The 18,851-nt window shown below is 36.0% G+C and overlaps 1 protein-coding gene across 3 annotated transcripts in view; it reads left to right on the top strand.

The window, feature by feature from the left end:
• The window catches only part of HHLA1 (HERV-H LTR-associating 1), a 514,160-nt gene that overhangs the window by 408,926 nt on the left and 86,383 nt on the right, over window positions 1-18,851 (top strand). For all 3 annotated transcript variants that reach the window (XM_044067042.1, XM_044067041.1, XM_044067043.1), the window contains exons 8-10: window positions 3,951-4,007; window positions 6,741-6,830; window positions 11,959-12,036. In XM_044067042.1, the coding sequence (XP_043922977.1) occupies window positions 3,951-4,007; window positions 6,741-6,830; window positions 11,959-12,036 (225 nt within the window). The remainder of the gene's footprint in view (window positions 1-3,950; window positions 4,008-6,740; window positions 6,831-11,958; window positions 12,037-18,851) is intronic.

The raw sequence follows: 18,851 nt of genomic DNA, 5'->3' as shown, positions 1-18,851 counted from the left end.
TGGTAGATGTCTTTGAACAACTCGCAGACGCATTGGACTCAGGTAGTTTGGTTTACACTGCAGTCCTGGACCTAGCCAAAGTTTTTTCTACTATTCCACATTCTGGTATTGGTGATAATCAGACTAAAGGCACACTCCTATATTACCTGCAGAATAACAACCTGGGTCACTGACAGGATCCATTCTGCTAGTGCTGGGGGCATGGTCTCAACCAAAATACTAGTTATCAATGGTGTACCCCAGGGATATGTACTGAGACCATTCCTCTTTGGTATCACAAGGGCCTGTGGCTGATGAAGCTTATGAACAATCTCACAGTGGGTGTTATCATGGACATCCCAAAAAAAAAAAAAAAAACACTGGATTCTCTATGAGGGCCTAAGGTGTACTAACAAGTGGTGCTTATACCACAGCCTCAAACTAAATGCCAAGAAATGTGGCACTGAGACCTTTGGCAAACCTTGGCAATCATACTCCTCTCACATAACTAACACCTCCCTAAAAACTGACTCAGTCATTAGGGACTTGGGCACTTTTCATTGAAAATGAACTAAACTTTGACCACAAAATTACCATGGTTGTTAGGAAGTCCTTTTATATAGCAAGGCTGATCTTCATAGGTATATCTTCTAGATCCAAAGAAGTCATCATCCCTCACTTCTCCTCATTTATTAGGCCAATTAGAGTGTACAATACGACCTTTAGTATGTACTCATCTAAGCACATTACCCAGCTGAATGGGCCATAACACTTCCTTTCCAAGGCAATCAATGGATGTCCTCCTTGTGCTACTCTGACTGCTTTAAAGTGGTCTCATTCTTCTTTGTGTCCTATTGACTTCCAAGAGAGGATCTATGCCTAACCTACAGAACCTCAAAGGATCTGGTCCAATGCAACTTGCTTTACATCCACAAAACTAATAGGTTTATAGGTTCATAGGTAGGTACAAGGCTATCAGCCCAAGGGCCTAAGTAAGCCTAGCCAACAACGTTCCCTGGCTTACCCCACCCAAGAAAGTAATTTTCCTGTGCCCCTGTCAAGCAGAGCAACAGAAGTGATCCCCAGGGTGTATTTCCTATTTCCCATTCACTCATTAAGATTTGTCTTAAGAGTGCTAATGAGGAACTTTGATTGACATAGATGGGTAGCTTGTTCCAGAGTATGGAAAGTTCTGGGACAGGAATCTATCCCTCCAGCATGTCCTGTTTATTGTGGTGACAAGGTTTAGGTCCCTAGAGCGTGTAGCTCGGAGGGATTGGGATTTCTTTAGGTGTAGCATGTCCAACAGCTCTGGGTTTGACATAGCTTTATATGTTAGGCAGAGATCACCTCAGAGTTGGCAATATGCTATGAAGTAAAGCTGGAGTTTTTTGAGACAGTCAGTGTAGGGCATTGTACTCTATAATGAGTCTAATGAGTGTCGAGTAAAGGGGAACAATGACCTCTTTTTTCCCGGTTGAGAACCCTTTTGTGATGAGGTCTGCCACATAGAAGGATTTCCTGACTACTGTGACGATGTGATTATCAAAGGAGAGACTACTGTCCACCTGGGTCCCAAGGTCTCTTATCACACATTTGGTGTTAAGTAGACTGCCGCCTATGTGGTAGTTTATAGGTACAGAGTTTTTACCAAAGGGGATGACAGTGCACATTTTGGCATTGAGCTTGAGGCCATGGCTCTGACACCAGGCATCTGTCTCAGTAAGGCCCTTCTGTAGGATGTCCACATCATTTGGGGACATGACTATGGCTCCTAGTTTGCAGTCATCTGTGAAATGCATTAGCCAAAGGCCTTCTGTGTTAGCCTGTCCTTCAGAGAAGTAGATACCAAACAGGAGAGGTCCCAGGACTGACACCTGTGGTACTCCACTGGTTACTGGTTTGAAGTCAGATTTGGAGTCTGCAACTTTTACAGTGTGGGTTCTGTCAGTGAGCCAGTTGGCAACTCATCTTGTGATGTACGGATTTATACCTAGTTTAGTGAGTTTAGCTATAATTCCAGAATGGGGGATGGTGTTGAAAGCCTGGCGTGGTCAAGATAAGCTTTGTTGACTGCCTCAAAGAAGTCAATCAGGTTCAGGAGGTATGATCTGCCTTTCACAAACCCGAACTGAGTGGGGTCCAGAAATTGGAGATTACCAATGTCTTTGCTTTTGAGCTCCATGATGATACGTTCCATGGCCTTACAGACCAGGCTCATCAGGCTAATAGGGCAATAGTTCCCGGGATCAGTGGTGGCTCCCCCTTTGTGGAGTGGTTTAACTGTTGCTGTGTGCCATTCAGTGGGCACAAAGCCTGATGTGATGCTATGATTGAACATGGTGCTTGGGGAGCCAGTTCATTCTGAAGTTTGTGTAAAACGCAGCCTGGGATGTTGTCCGGTCCCATGGATGTTTTTGGCTTTAGAGAGTGCAGCATTTACCTGCGTAGTTGTGATTACAAGGACTGTGCATTCTTCCTGTATAGATATGGGCCCTTTAGGGGTTGAGAGGGGGTAAAGTTAGCACTGAACCTATCTGCCAGGATGTTGGCAATATCAGTTGGGTCTGTAATTTTCATGATGTTGTGCTGTAACCCATAGCAGATCTGGGTGTTGCCATTGAGATTCTTGACATAGCTATAGAATGCTTTGTGGTTTTCTTTAGAATCAGTGGCAATTTTGTTTTTGTAGCTAGCTTTGGAGGATCTTATAAGGGATCTCAAATTCTTACTGAGGCTAACCAGGGAGCTCCTCCACTCATGGGATTTTACTCTCTTTTGCAACAGTTTCTTCCTTCTGTTGTAGAGTTTGTTTATGGCAGGGGACCACCAGATTGGCTTCCTTTTTTTGGAGGATAGTATCCTGGTTCTGTTTGGGATAGCATGATCCATGCAGTCATGTAAGTGCTTATAGAATGCATTTGTATAAGATTCAGCAGTCGTAACTGTATTGTCCATCTGCATGGGTGTCATGAAGTTTGCCACTTCTGTCTTAAGAAGCAGGAATACCATAACCACCTAATCAAGAAATTTGAACTTCCACCACTGTATGCATAGAACCTGCTAGTTTGATCTACATCTATCACAGAGAATACCAATGTATGGAATAGACTCAGCCTAGATGTAAGGCATAGTAGTGCCCTGACCACACCCTAAGTCTGGCCCCTCAAGTCGTCATGGAAACGGGTTGTAAATAGGCCCAAAGTAATTCATCCTGTTGGGGATGTGACATTAATTCTTTTTAAATTCTATGTGGTATCATATAGCTACACTAGGAATGGTCCATCAGATCAAGAACCCAGTATGAACTCATAAACCTATTATAACATACAATACAATAACATAACCTTAGAAATAAAGGTCCTAATGAAATCTTAATTGCCTGAACATATCACATTAAACATTTAACGTCATCCAGCTTGTTTATCCGTACTGTATTCTCCCTTCTGCCACAGAGCCATATGTGCTTTAGAACTATACATGCCTATATAGCCATTTGTAATTATTTCCTCTTTTATTTCTTGGCCATGGCTGAAATGGCCCCATGCTGGAATATTCTATTATCCCATTTAATAAACAATACATAAACAATAACCTAATATGTAGAGCAACAGAGAAGAGATGGGGAAATAGATAAAATTATAGAAACGTTCACATACATGGGGACATTAATAAATAGCCATGTGAAAGATTAATATCACTGAAGTCTGAACATAGCATACAGGACATGCGTATGCGTCTTGTACAAGGTGTGTGTGTATGTGTGTGTGTGATAGTAGGGAGTGACAGTAGCATTTAAAAAATACCTCTTAGCTTTTTCAGAAATTATACTAGTTAGTTCTTAAAGAATTTATCATTGCTATGTACTAATATAATACAATAAAGAATGTATCATTGTTGTATACTAATATAATGCAATAAAGAATGTATCATTGCTATGTACTAATATAATGCAATTATGTTTCTTTCAGTGAGTCAGACAAATGAATCAGACTGCATCTTCTTATGTGTGATGGCAGGCCAAACAGGTGAGAAAATTTTCATTATATGAAAAAATACAAATACATAAAAATGTAGCCACTTAATAAGTATGAGTACATCAAATGCTAATGACACAGGATCCACTTAGCTTCTGCAGCTTCTGTAAAATTCAGAATTTTATTACATTCTGATGTAGGGCAGATGTTTAGATTTAGAGTTGGGGTGGACTGTAATACAATCACATTGTTTACTTAGCAGTATGCCAACTCTGCATTTTATTTGGGTAAAATGGATAGGGCTCTGAAACAGAGAATTAAAGAACATATTTATCATATCAGGATTTTGTCCTCAAATAACACATGCAGGGGCACAAAGAAAGTATCTCAGGTTGCAAGGCAAAGACAGAAAGATAAAGAAGATAGTCAGACACCCTTCATAAGGGATGCCAGTAACAACCTGCTCAGCAGCTCAGCGGACATCAAAGGCAGATGGAAGGAGTATTCCAGCAGCTTCTGAATGCAGTAAACCCCACAGAAGCTGTACTGTCCCAGAAACAGCCTACAATGAGAGAAGAAGAGGACCCCACCCTAGAAGAAGTAAGAACAGCAATAAGGAAGATAAAGTCAGGGAAAGCAGCAGGCTCAGATGAGGTCACAGCAGATATGATAAAGATGCTGGATGAGACAGGGGAGAGACGTCTCCTGAGGGTACTAATAGCAGTGTGGAGAGAAAGGGGTATCCCAGATGACTGGAGAATAAGCATCGTGCCAGTGTACAAGAACAAAGGGGACATACACAACTGTGGGTAGTACAGAGGCATCAAACTCATGTCACATTGCAAGAAAGTTCTGGAGAGGGTTATTGATAAATGGATACTCAGATTAGTAGTAGAATGTAAGATGGGAGATGAGCAGTTCGGATTCAGATCAGGATGCAGCACAACTGACCCAATGTTTGCATTGAGATAGATACTGGAGAAGAAGCTAGAAATGAGGACAGAGTCCAACTGGGCATTCCTAGACTTGGAGAAAGCATATGACAAGGTCCCAAGAAAGCATATGACAAGGTCCCAAGAAAGCTGATCTGGACAGTACTGCAGTGGTTTGAAGTCCCAGAAACATTGGTAGAATTAGTGCAGGCTATGTACAAGGACCTAATGATTCAAGCACAAACAGTGTTCTGTCTCACAGAGGGGTTCCCAGTCAGTGTGGGTGTACATCAGGGTTCAGCTCTGAGCCCACTGCTGTTCATACTGGTGATGGACTACATTAGCAAACAGGTTGGAGGGGACGGATCACAAAGCTGTTGTATACAGATGATGTGGCAGTACAGGCAGAGTCTGAGCTAGAACTGCAGCAATGGATAGGAGAATGGAATGCAAATCTGAAGGCAGATGGGATGAAACTAAGCACAAATAAAATGGTGGTAATGGCAGCAAATTGTGGAAATCAGAAGAAGCAGAGAATAGAGATACAAGGGAAGATAGTGGAACAGGTAAGCAGCTTCAAGTATCTGGGAGGGGTGGTTGAGGAGAAGGGAAGTCTGAATAAAGAGGTCAAAGCTAGAATCGGAGGGGCTGCAGCCAACTGGCATAGAGTGTCAGGTGTAATCTATGACAGAAGAATGCCAAAGAAGCTGAAAAGTAAAATGTATAGAAAGTGGTGCAACCAGTACTACTGTATGGTACATAAACCTGGACAGTAAAGGCGGAACAGTTGAAGAAGCTAGAGGTGATGGAAATGAAGTGCCTGAGAAAGGTGGTAGGATGCACACTGTGGGACAGCTGAAGAAATAAGGACATAAAAGCAGAAGCCAAAGTAGCTCCAATTGCAGAAAAGATCAAAGAGAACAGATTACGGTGGTTTGGGCACATGTGTAGAAAAGCAGAAATCAATCCGGTGAGGAAGATTTGGGATAGACAGGAAGAAGGTAAGAGGAAACGAGAACGTCCAGCAAAGAGGTGGATGGAATGTGTGAAAGGAGATCTGTGACAGTCAGGCATGAGTGTTGAAGAAGGCAGGAGTGTGGCACTGAATTGAGAGAATTGGCGACAGTTAACATGATACCCCTACCCCATGTAGAAAAATGGGAAAAAGGGGGCTAATGATAATGATGATGATGATGATTTTGTCCTCTAATAATTCCCTTGCAAAACATGTAAAACAAATGGGCTAAGACCATATGTTTAAGTTTATGGTCGTGGATGTTGTTAGAGTGATCGAAAAGATCATATTAGAAATTTTCCAAAAGCTGTAGAAGCTAAGTGGATTATTAGAATGCATGTTGATGTCATAAGGAGCTGAATGATCAAGTTTCCCTGAAACTATTTTTGAAAATGAGAGGGTTGCAGTAGTATGTGACTCTTTAAATTGCACTTTTTTCAGTGAGGAGTGTTTCTGATGTAATGTGCTTATTATGTTTATATATTGTCATGGTTTTTAATTGGGGGTTGAACCTGTCATTAGCATTTGACTGATTAGATTAGTTTTATATAGTGTGTTATTTCATTAGTCATTGAAAGTCTGATAAAGCAATAAGTTGTATTGTGAAAATGCTTACTTATTTTATTAAAGCTTTATGTTATTGAATAGTCTGATTTGCTTTGTCTTTTTCTTGAACCTGGACCACGCGTTGGTTTTACTCATACTTATTAAGTGGATACATCTTTACCAATTGCTAAGTGAACCATTTGCCCTGGTAGCAGCTGTACTTGTGTTTGTGACAAATGAATAAAAGCATATTTGTTGTGACTGTGATTTATAATCTTTTTTTTTTTTCAGACAGAGACCTTTCTCTCCTCTGGAAGATGGACTTGTATAGTAAACCTGTTTTCAATTATACAACATTCAGCAATTTAAACAGCATCAGTGGTGTGTACAAAATGTTAATGATATTTTAAAGGTGGTAATGGAAATATTTTGAATATTAAGTTGTCAGTATTTTATTTGTTCTGTTTTTATCTAGATATCAATGAGTGCTTTCGAATTTTGTTCCTTGGCTTTGCAGAACAATTATCAAAACAAAGAAATGGAAGCATTGCATATGTAAAATGTCTTGTATTCATTAATCTTAATTCACTCCACCTGCATTATTTTATACAACTTTTTAACTTCCTAATTTACGTTTATCCTTATTATTCCTCAAATCACAGGATCCATTATCCCATTATAGAAATTCTTAAGTTAACTATAACATAAGGTATTGTTTTTTTCAAAATCTCTTCCCTTTTTTAACATTAATACATGGATAAACCCCTATTAGTTTGAACACACTGTGATTAAACAAAAAGTTCTCTCCTGGTTTTATTTCCTAAAAAACATACAAGTTTGTATCCCGTAATTTTTCAGCTTACTTTCTGTCTTTAGGAAGTAAGAACCATGTGTCTTATAGTTAAAATCACCACATAAAACTAGACCCATTCCAATACTGATGATGTCCTGAACTTATCTACAAGACTTGATATTAATGCAGATCACTCTAAGCATTATTTTCCTTTTTTTTAACTTTTGGAGGAATATTTTTTATTCATTTTCTTATTCTTACCCTTTGTCCCATAGTATGTTTCCTCTTTGGTCTAAGAAATTACTGTACTTCCCCTTTTTCCTGATTTGAGTGTTCATTTAATAACTGTCCAAAAGTTATTAAATGTCTCAATTTCAGCTTCTTGTAAACCTACATTTGTACCATCTTCTTGAACAAAATTAGCTTCAATCTCTTCATTTACATCCTCTTTCTCATCCAGACTTATTTGTTTTATAATTATATCTTTCACTTTTTCAGTAACTTATACATTTGCCTTCTGCACTCTTACACTTTCTTTTTGTGCACAATCAAACCAAACTCCCCTTCATCCCAACACACATTGTATTCCTTTTTACATTTATTCATTGTATGACCTATCTCTGCACATCGGTAGCACTTGAGCTTTTTACAGTCTTCAATAAAATGTTCTACACTTCCGCAAAAAATAATAGATTTTTAATACTGTTTTATACTTTAAAGTACCCATAAAACATTATACAAATATCAAACAAGGTAAATATTGATAAACATCCTGCTTTATATTTAACACAACATCCATTTCCCAATCACAATTCCATACATCTCTTATCAGTTGTTTTACTATTTTCATTTGTGCCACAATATTTATATAAACATTTATTTAATCATTTCTGTTCTACTACATCAGTTCTTAATTGTACAAAGATTTGCTTTTTTAATTCAAGTCCTTGACCAAGAAAAGTATAATTGTTCCCTGGATATTGTTTTTCTTTCCACATTCATTTATGAATTTATGCAGCAAAGATTGTTTCAAATGTAATGTCACAGAAGGCCTCTTTACCTAAGTGAATAAAATACCTCTAACAGAAATCCTTAGTGGCATGACTTTGTTCCAGACAAAGTAGTGCTTCCCTGCAGCACTGTTTCTAGTTTAGTCTCATAGTGTGAATTTTTTTAATGGAAAGCATTTACAGTACCTTTTTCTTGCCTCTTGTTGCTGCTGACCACTTGTGAAAAAAAATTACTTATACTCTCAAATGATTCTTTCCTGCCAGTACCTATATCAAAAACTTGTTTTTTTTTCTGTTCCTCATCCTCAGCAAAGACATAACTCATCATCTCACCCTACGATACAGATGACTCATCTTCAGGTTCCTCCTAGTCAAGCAACTCCAGCAATTCTTTGTTTTGCTATCCACCATCACTTAGTTTGGGAATTAAGATGCTTGCCTGCACAGAATCAAGCTGAGAGGCAGCTAAATGCCGTTTATTTGTATCATCCCCTACAATGACAGAATCAGCTACTGATGTCTACACAACAGTGTATGTTACCTCATCTATCACAGTTTCTTTCTGTTCAACATCCTTTTCCATATTTTCAAGCAATTTTACATTGTTCTCTTCCATGCTGTTACATCTACTACCCTCCATCTTGGAATTTTTCCAAGCACTAGTTACAGCTCTCTATTACCATCTAGTGCTCAGAAACAGTAAGGGGAGTTAAAAAATGTCCTGGCCAAATTTCTCCTAGTTGTAGAAGTACCACCTTTGGCCTCCTCTGAAAAGGGGCCACTAGCCTAAAGGGACTAAAATGGTCAATAAAGACTAAAAAAAAATAAATGTTTAGAGTCATCAAGATAGTTTTGGACCTAGTGTCTATCTTTTGAGTCCATCTCACACACTGATGTCAAACTGACAAATACTTCACTTACGAGAACACATTCTATAGATTTGTGAATTATGCATATGAAGGAAAGTAAACAAATACCTGTTTTGTCTTCCTCATGGAAACAACACTCTGCTTCTGCCAGAATACCATATTCCACTTTGTATTTTTTTTAAAAATGTGAGTGAAGGTAACACTCTCCAGGATTTTAGAAATGTAAGAAAGAAGAGGGATGGGTCTCTTGGATTCAAGCATGCAGCTTGGGACCAGTATTAGTAATGGGGTGACAGCTGAAGGTTACTAGAGATCAAGAAATAAGACAGACTGCTAGGCTCAATTGGCACATTCTGTGATGAGGGTGGGTTAGAAGAATGGTCAACATACACAGCAGAGGGTTTAATTCTGACCTATAGCTATTAGCTAGGCTTATAATATTAGTAGACTGACAGCCTAATATTTACCTATGAACATAAGGAATACTAATATATAATAGACAGGAATGTTAATAGAGGTATGACATATACTTAGGATTTTGTATAAAAGGTCATATAATCTTAGTTGTCCTAGCCAAGATTATTTAAATAGTGCTTTACAATTGTTACAATTCCTTTAGAATATTCATTGAAAAGAAGAAGGTATCCACTCAAAAATCTCAGGGAGTCTGTTTTCCCCCTGGAACAGTGGATGTGAGTGTGTGTGTCGGGGGAGCTCTGCCACCATCTGAAATGTTAAATACCAGTATTAGTGGAATGTGATACAAAATATAACATTTTGGTATTCAGCTCTAACATTATAATGGAATGATTCTTTGCGGTGGTTCCTGGCAAGGCAGTACAGAGGCTATGAGTTGGGTCCATTGTATGAGTTACAGAAGTCCCATGCCTCACTTTAAGCAATAGCTGTGAAAATAATGTTAGTTGAAATCCAAAGAGCAAGTTTCACACAGTATCTCCAAAGTCTTAGTAGACAGCATTTTTCTTGAAGGGTAATAATAGCATGACAAAGGAGAAGTGATGGGAATTGTCATAATTGCTAAGGTATGGACCTCATAGACAGAAAGTACAGGCTTTGATCCTTACTGAGGAAACTTGCTAGGCTTAAAATGGTCCACAAGGACAGCTAGCTTAGTACATGAACCTATGAATCTATAATGCATCATTGTAGTCACTTAGTGACAGGAAAGTAGCATTTATTGACTATGAATTTAGTTAACAGTGATGCCACTTTCATTGCAAATGAATGATCAAGTTGGGTTAATATTTGTAGAAAATTTCTAGGGAAGCTAAGTAGTGATTGCTGAGAAGGGGGTCACCTGAGTAAATTATATACCAAAATAAATAAATAAATAAAAAACAACCAAGCACAGAATGTTCCAACGTTTATTAAAACAAATATAAAGCAAAGCTTTTGGACTATCACCTTCTTCAGTGCTAATAACATATCATTAAAACACATCAAATGTATATTAAGACAAATGAAATCACACAATACAGCATACCAATCAAAAATTAAAATCAATGCAAACGTATTTGTTTTTTTATATAGAACAGGTTTCAAGGTTATTGCATTATTCAGTCCTGGGGGTGCATCAGCCTTCAATCTTAATATCCAAGAATATTCATTAGTCTCTAAAATATTATTGATGTCACCCCCTCTAATACTTTTATAAGCTATATTAATAACCTTGAACTTAAACTGATGAGTGGACCCATTTTCCACTACATGCTTTTCCAATGCATTAGTTAAAACATCTCTTCTCATATCTGATTTATGTCTGTGATACATTCTTTAAACTTATGACCACACTTGCCGACATAAAAAGATTGGCATTGTGTGAATGTAGCTAAATATACAACATAGGATGTATTGCAAGTGGCATAACAGTTAAATTCAAAGGTTTTTCAATGGATGCACAAATGATTTGCAAGTAATAACATCTTTGCAACAACAACAACTACAACAAGGGAATGTTCCCTGTTTATTTTAAGTTTTAATAATTTTCCTTGTCCTCATAGCCTTAACCTTCTTTTCAGATTTTTTTTCAGTTCTATCTGCAAACCTTGGCTTATCCTCCAACAGTTGTCTGAGTTCAGGCATGGTCATTAGAATTTTCCAATTCTTTCATGTCATCCTCTTAACCTCTCGAGTCCTATTATTAAAAGTAGTCACATATCTAAGCTTATTATTATGAGCTGTTACATTTGTTGTAAAGATTTCTCTATTCAGTTGTATATCTAAGTAATTGAATAGAGAAATGGAAGTTCTGCACACTAGTGTATTTAAGAAATCTGTGCATGCAAATAGCTATACTCATAAACAGAGTAAGCACAGCCCACATATCTTTAGAGGAATTGTTAAAGGGCAATTTACTAGAATTTGAAGACTTAACACTGATGAGGCACTTTGTATTAAGCAGAAGGAAGATATGGCTAATGAGTTCCTTGAAAGGGGATATAGTCAGAATATGATACAGGAAACTATGAATAATGTTATCAGGGATAGAGAAGGGCAAACAAAACATTTCTTTAGTTTGACAAGAAATGCTGTATCAAATGCAACGAATAGTACATTAGATCAGTTTAATGCAGTGTGTTAACTCTGTCTAATGCAATTAATTGTCAGCTTAAATTGTTCAAAAGGTTTTCAAAAACTCACTTGCAAGTACCTAAGGGCATTAATTATCTTATGCATCTTGTACTGTATTCTTGACGTAATATGAAAAGAATATTGGTTACTAAGTTTGCCTAAAATATCTTGAGTTTTACATGCATGATGTGCATAACAGATCTTGCATGTCTGACATATTGGTTAACTATATTTTTATTTTTTAGCTGCCAACATTAATTCATCAGTGCAACCATCTTTTGCAGACTGGAATGAAATATTTAAAAAGAACAACCCAAATTTGGGTAAGTATATTTTTTATCATATCTGATATATATTTATTGACATTTGATTACTGGGAAAGTCCAACTGGGAAGGAACCCAATTTCAGCAGACACCCAGGGGGAAAAGCTACAAAGTATTACAAAACATTTTAAAAATGATCATTTTACAGTCTTTAAAAATAATATAAAACTGAATCCATTTAGGTAATTACGCCATATTAGAAATGAAATCATTGGTTAAGAATAGATGCAATATATGACAATGATTTAGTAGAGAAATTTTAGCCAGTTCTATACAGAAATTAAAAGTAAGTTAATATAATGCAAACAGCAACTGCAATATGAAGTAAGAAAAAAAGAAGGCTTATATGATATTTAGAGAGAAAACTAGGGCAGATAAATTGATAGAAGTAAGAAAGTGAGTGAAGAAGGGAGAGCAAGTAGATGTAAGGTATGACTAGGTATTTGTCCACATTTAGAGATACAGTTTATCCTGGAGCTGAGCAAGAACAGAGACATATTTTGGCTAGGAAGTATTTCAGAATGGTTTGAAAGATGGGAAGGAGGGTATTGGCATTATGGATAGAAATAAGTTGTTCCTATAAATATATAAAGTAATAACTGCATGTGTCAATACCAGAAAAGGTCCTTCATTAAAAAAAATCATACCAGTGTCAACACTCACATTTATAGGTACCTAACTTTTTGTCAGTAGCAGCCAAACTTACCCTAGTGTTATCAACCTGCAACATGTTTTTTAGACTTAGGCTTCTTTTATAAGAAAATGGTCTACCCCCTAGAGCCAAACACATATCAATATTCCTCTTTATAATATTCAATTTATTTAGAACAGATTTTTTAATATTGTAACTAGCCAAAGAAATATCTAAACTAAATGAATTAGTAAATACATATTTAATGGAAGAAGGTTTAAAATTAATTCTAAAATGCAAAACGGATTGAAAAAGAGCTTCTTTTACCAGAAATTTCTTTTTTTTTCTTCAACAACTTCAGTCAAAAGTTCAATATTATAATCCCTATTAACTAACAACTCTAACATATTGAATTTTTTCTTGAAAAAAACATATTGTTGGTGGTCAAATGTGATGTGCATGTAAGCTACCCTCTTTGTATATTCATTTTTTATAAAAAGAGTGTGATTACTTTTACTTTTAAAATTAGCATAACTATTAAAGACTGTAGCTTTCCTCTGAATTTTGCTCTTACTTTTTTATTTGACACATTTCTCCAAAATTATATCCAAAAACTTAACAAATTCACCAACTGACTCCAAAGTAAATTTTATAAAGAAGCTATTCACATTCATTGTATCCAACAACCCCTTAAATTCCATTTTGGTTTCTTTCCATATGAAAAATAAATTATCAATGAACATTTTATAACAGCAGACTCTAGAAAATAAAGTGATTTCCCTGAGTACATAAAAATTATTCTCCAATAACAATTCAAGTAAAAATCATAAACTATCAATAAAAATAGCAGAAAACCTATAATATTTTGTAAAAAAAAAAAGTATTCAAGCTCTCTTTAATGGGTATACTGGTAAAAAGGGACTTGATATTTAAAGTAAAAACGAATTTCTCTTCACCTATAAAACTATATACTCATAACTTGTTTAAGAAGTCCCAGGAATCTTCTAAATAACTATCAATTTATTGTACAGATGGATTTAAAATACAGCCTGAAAAATAGAAATGTCTTTCATTATACTGTCAGGGGCTGACATAATCTGCCTTTTAGGAACCTTAGGTATACCAAATAAAATACCTAACTTAGGGAAATCTACTTCCATAAAATCATATAATCTTTTATATCTATAACACTGAACAAATAAATCAGATATTTTATATATATTTGAATATATAATAAATAATAAATTCATTAGTATCAATGTGGATTTCATGGCCCAAATATAATTATCCTGCATCATGATAACAAACCCTCCATCTTTTTTGTTTTTTAGAAACCTAAACACTTTTTAATGAAATCTTAATAAGTTGGAAACACTTCATCTCATCAAAAGTAATTTTGGCAAATGTAAAAGCACCGAGTACTATTCCCCAAAATTACTTTCACCAAGAGTGGAGTTTTATTTTTTTCTCCACTGTTTTGTGACCTAGGAGTTGGTATCTATAAGTCCAAGACATGTGCAGAGTGTCCCCTCATATGGGGGGTGCAGGGGGGCTTGCAAATCAAAAGTGAGTTGCTCATTGAAGGTGGAGTTGGTGAATGTTTTTTGTTTTTTTTCCCCATTCACTGAAGTTATCTTTGATGGCTCAACATATATCCAGTAAGTTTATCCCTTGAACCAAAACTGTAAAACATTCTTTTGACATTACAAATCTGCCTGCCCCACACACATGCATCAAAAAGTCTGCAAGTTGGAATTTAGTGGTGGATTATATACAGATGGTTTAATGAAAGAACATTTTTCAAAACAAGTAATTTTAAACACATAGCTTAATTAAGTTCAGTTTGCAAATAAAAGGTTCAAATCTATAACAGTGTTCACAACATTTACCATCCTATTAAGGTATAAATGAAAAAAAACTAGTATAAACATATTTAGTTATTTCTCATTAAATGGTTTATTAGTATAATTAAAAACAAACTCATGTTTGTGTTGAATATACAGTTCTTCTTAGTCACTAAAACACTTTATCTCCCCCTCTGAAAATCTGAAACTGTGGCTTACCCTCTTCCCCTTCCACAATAACTCTGTGGGCTGTGTAATGTATTTCATTTCTGATTTCTTTCTATCAAATTTGATTAATTTGCTACAGAGATGGACCTCTGTGCTATCCTCTCCAATTCCTTAAGTTCTACCTGAAGATGATTCCTATATTATAAAAAGTTGGTAGGAGAAAAAGTTTGTCCATTGTACTGTGACTCGTGCATCCTGTTATTAGTATATTATGCTGATGTCTGACATTTCTTAAAGGGCAGGGGATATGCTGAACCATTTTCATAAGCATTCTGATCATGAACTATGTGCTTCATCTTCCTTTCAATAATAGCCTTAATATAATGCTCAGTGGAAGCAAATATGGTATCAAAATCCATAGATTTAAAATGAACAAAATGGTTGCTTTTGCTTTCTAGCTCATTCAATTCTGTTTGCAGTGCACAGATAGACTTCTCAACATGCTTGATCAATAATTTCAATAACTGTAACCCATTGTTCTTAAAAAAATCTTTAAGTTTGGCATAAAATGGATTGTTTATTTGAATATGATTGGGAAATGTGTGTACTCCCAGGCCCTTTGGAACAACTTTTAAAGAAACATAATGTTCTAAATACATATTATCTTGTAGAACAGATTGGTCTTACCTTCTTTTGAAGCAGTTTTAAATTTTCTTGATAACTGTTAGAGTCCTCCAAATTACCTTGCATATTAAGCATAGGTAAGCAGACCACTGTCAGGATTGTTCAGTCTCATAAGAAAACACTGCAAATTATGGCTGGTATTCCTTAAATTACTTGTCTCAGCTACAGGTAGATGAATATTTTCTGTTTCTTGAACAGATCCAGGCACAACAGTCACACTGAAATCATTGCCAGATGAGGATATTTGTCCCACTTGCTGAGACAACATTAAAATTGAAGACTGAATACTTTCTAAACCAGAAGTAATGTTCCAAACACTCATTGAAAATCCTCTGGAATGGAATGCTATGCTACATTGCATAGGGTTGAAATGTTCTTCACTATCCTCAGATGGTGAATTGAAAGCATTGTCTGCCATCACAGGGAATACATAAAGCAGACTAAAACTAAAAAAAAAATACCTTCCCTGGATCAGTGAAACAAAAACTGAAAAGCAAAAAAAAAAAAGTATGCAGGCAACAAAGTCACTTCATTAACTTTAAAGTTTTCATTCAATGATATCCAGACTTCATCAGAATTTCCCGATCACGTAATAAGCACAGTTTATATCACAACTAAATCAACTGATCAATCACACGACATTTAAACATCAAATATATTAACTTAATATATAGATTACAACTCCATTAATACAATTACCTATGAAACTCAATAAACTATTAAAAAACTATCAATTATGTTTTCTTATATTATTTTAAACTGAAGATTTTTCATTTAAAAAAAATCACTGTTGTCTATGGTTCAGCGTAGTTGTTCTGTTATTGTCAAGCTTAAATGCAGTACAATGGTGATGTGTATTCATTAGCCTGATACATTATTTTATTTACTATATTTAGCTTTTGTTAACTGAGTTAAAGGGCTTGTCTGTTGACCCTTTTCAATCATGGACAGGGCCATCAAGGCAAAGACAACACACAATCAAAATGTATTCATAATATAATAAACAGAAGAACAACAGTAAAATGAAAATGATAATTTTGATGAAAAAATATGCAAATCCTAATATAATACATGATGTTTTCACAGAGTATGTGAGTAGAAAAATGAAAGTTCTGATGAATCATAAGTATAAATTGACAAACATAATTCCTAAAAAAGTTGATACTTATATGTTAAAACATCAATGGACAGAGGCAACCTGTAAATGTTACCCTAGCTTGCATATATCTCTTAAAACCTGTAAGGCACATAAACATGTGGAATACAGCTGGGATGCTTGGTTAGACTTATAAAGGCCCCAGTGGTCATTAGCCTAGTATACACCTATAAGTCTATGAACCTATCAAAAAGTTAACTAAGTAAGAAAGCATTTGTGACTGTTGCTGAGCAGTAGGTAACAGAACAGCTGTTTTAAAAAAGATTTATATTATACATATCACCATATTAACCCAATGCACTAGTATAAAAGATAACACTCATAGCCATCAGCATGAAAAACACTTTCAAAAAGGGAGGATTCTTACCGCATGTTCTGTCGATGTCAGTACTTCTTCATTAGCCTTAAAAATTAAATCAGATTTTTATTTTTCTTGCCTTATTAACTGAACTCCAGTCTTAGTTCAGTGCTTATTTAACAAACATAACAAAACTACATTTGCTAGTGGCTATATTCTAGTGAAACTCATTCCCTATGATTCAGAAAAAGTCTCACTGTACACCCTAATTGCTCAACATGGGTCATGGTGAAAATAATGAATCAGAGACAGGTAGAGCAACAATGACAGACACCTCATTAACAATGCATTATCACGTTTCAGAGTATCTGACAACAATATTGTTCTCCTTAGCAAACCATGCAGCATACTTATTTATTTATCTAATTTGTAATCAGAGTAGATCACTGATCTAAATGAATTTATTTATTGTTAGCCCAGACAAATATAAAAGAGAGTAGACTAGCAAGTTAACAATAAGTATTATGAATACATACACAATGTTGTATGAAGATAGTAATAAATTAGTAATAGTAATAATAACAATGTTTAAAGTGATAACCACCTACACTCACAGGAGCAGACAATATATTCCTCAAGGAAAGTGAGGCAAAACTTTCTGTCATGAGAAAAGCAATGATATAATAACCCTCTCCATCACTGAATTCCCCTTTTGGTAGCATTAAAAACTTAAATGCAGTTGTCAAAAGATGGTGCCCAGTGGTACTCCATCTTCCAGAGAATGGGAATATGTGGCACTGAAACCCCAAACCAATCATAGGTAAAGAATGAGAGACAGGATCGCAAACCAATCAAGGACCTTAAAGGGGAGACCACAGTAAGAATATTGTGATAGGACAGGAAACCAGGATCAACAATTGTCAAATTCTGTAGAGGGATCAATAGGGCCATAAATGAATATAAATGTTGGTTTCTAGCCATAATGAAATAATGAATGGCTCTAATAAGGATATTCTTAGTACAATGGTATGATTGGCTTGCTTCATTAAGGATGGAAAAAACAGCCGTTAGTAAGTGGTCTCAGAACATCCAGACTGATAATAGCCCATCTAACTGAGCAGGGATCCCGCTCTAAAATGATAGGGCACAAGCATGCAATCAGAGCCATAAATTTCAATACCAAACACTTGTCAAGAACATGAAGAAATGCTTTCAGCATGAAGAGAAATTTCCAGGGATTTCGAATTAATAAATGTTGAACTTATAGTGGTAAACTTGTCAGTGGAAAATCAAGCAACCATCTCAGATTGATGTGACAAAAAGGGCTTTATGGGTGGTGCCCAGGGTTGGCATAATGTTAAGGTGTTTACCTCACAGATAGTAGGTGCAGGTCTGATCTGGACCTCTGGTTATTGGGTAGGCTTGTAATAGTCTGCAGATTGATAGCTTAATATGAACTTGTAAGACTGACTGGCTGGCACAGATGCCGTCTACCACATGGAAAGGAAGGGCTAATCAGTTAGCCACACTGATATTTCTGAGGAAATAAATTTCATCTTTACAACAGATCTCAGTGTGGTAATCTGCATAATGCTTATCCAGATCAACTGTCTCACTTCAAAGACGCTGATGTGTCCAATGACATTCCAACTTTCATTTCTTCCTTCCTTACAAATGCAGCTCAAGGTGAAACCATGGTTGATATACATTATGCCAGACCTAACATATGTCACTTGGAGGAAGCCAAGAGTAGTGGACAATGATCTTTAGTACTGAGATACCAAAGCATCAAGACTGATACCACCATCTCCTGAAAACAAGATGAAAAAGTACAGAAGAAAATAAATGTAGTGTAATTTTAGAAAAAATGTAGCATTCAGTCACCTCAAGATCAAGGAGGCTAAAACAGAGCAACTCATCAGTAAAATAGAACAGGAAGTAGTCATACCATGAGACTAGCTCTGTCACCAGAACATAGGTCTTAATTGAAGCTAAATATCAAGTCAAGCATATCGCCTAGTCTGTGAGTTCCA

Source organism: Protopterus annectens, chromosome 3.part1 (genome assembly GCF_019279795.1).
Source record: "Protopterus annectens isolate FY-2018-M chromosome 3.part1, PAN1.0, whole genome shotgun sequence".
NCBI classification, from domain to species: Eukaryota; Metazoa; Chordata; order Ceratodontiformes; family Protopteridae; genus Protopterus; species Protopterus annectens.
The sequence above is the reverse complement of the archived record's forward strand: the minus strand, read 5'-3'. Positions and strand labels throughout refer to the sequence as shown.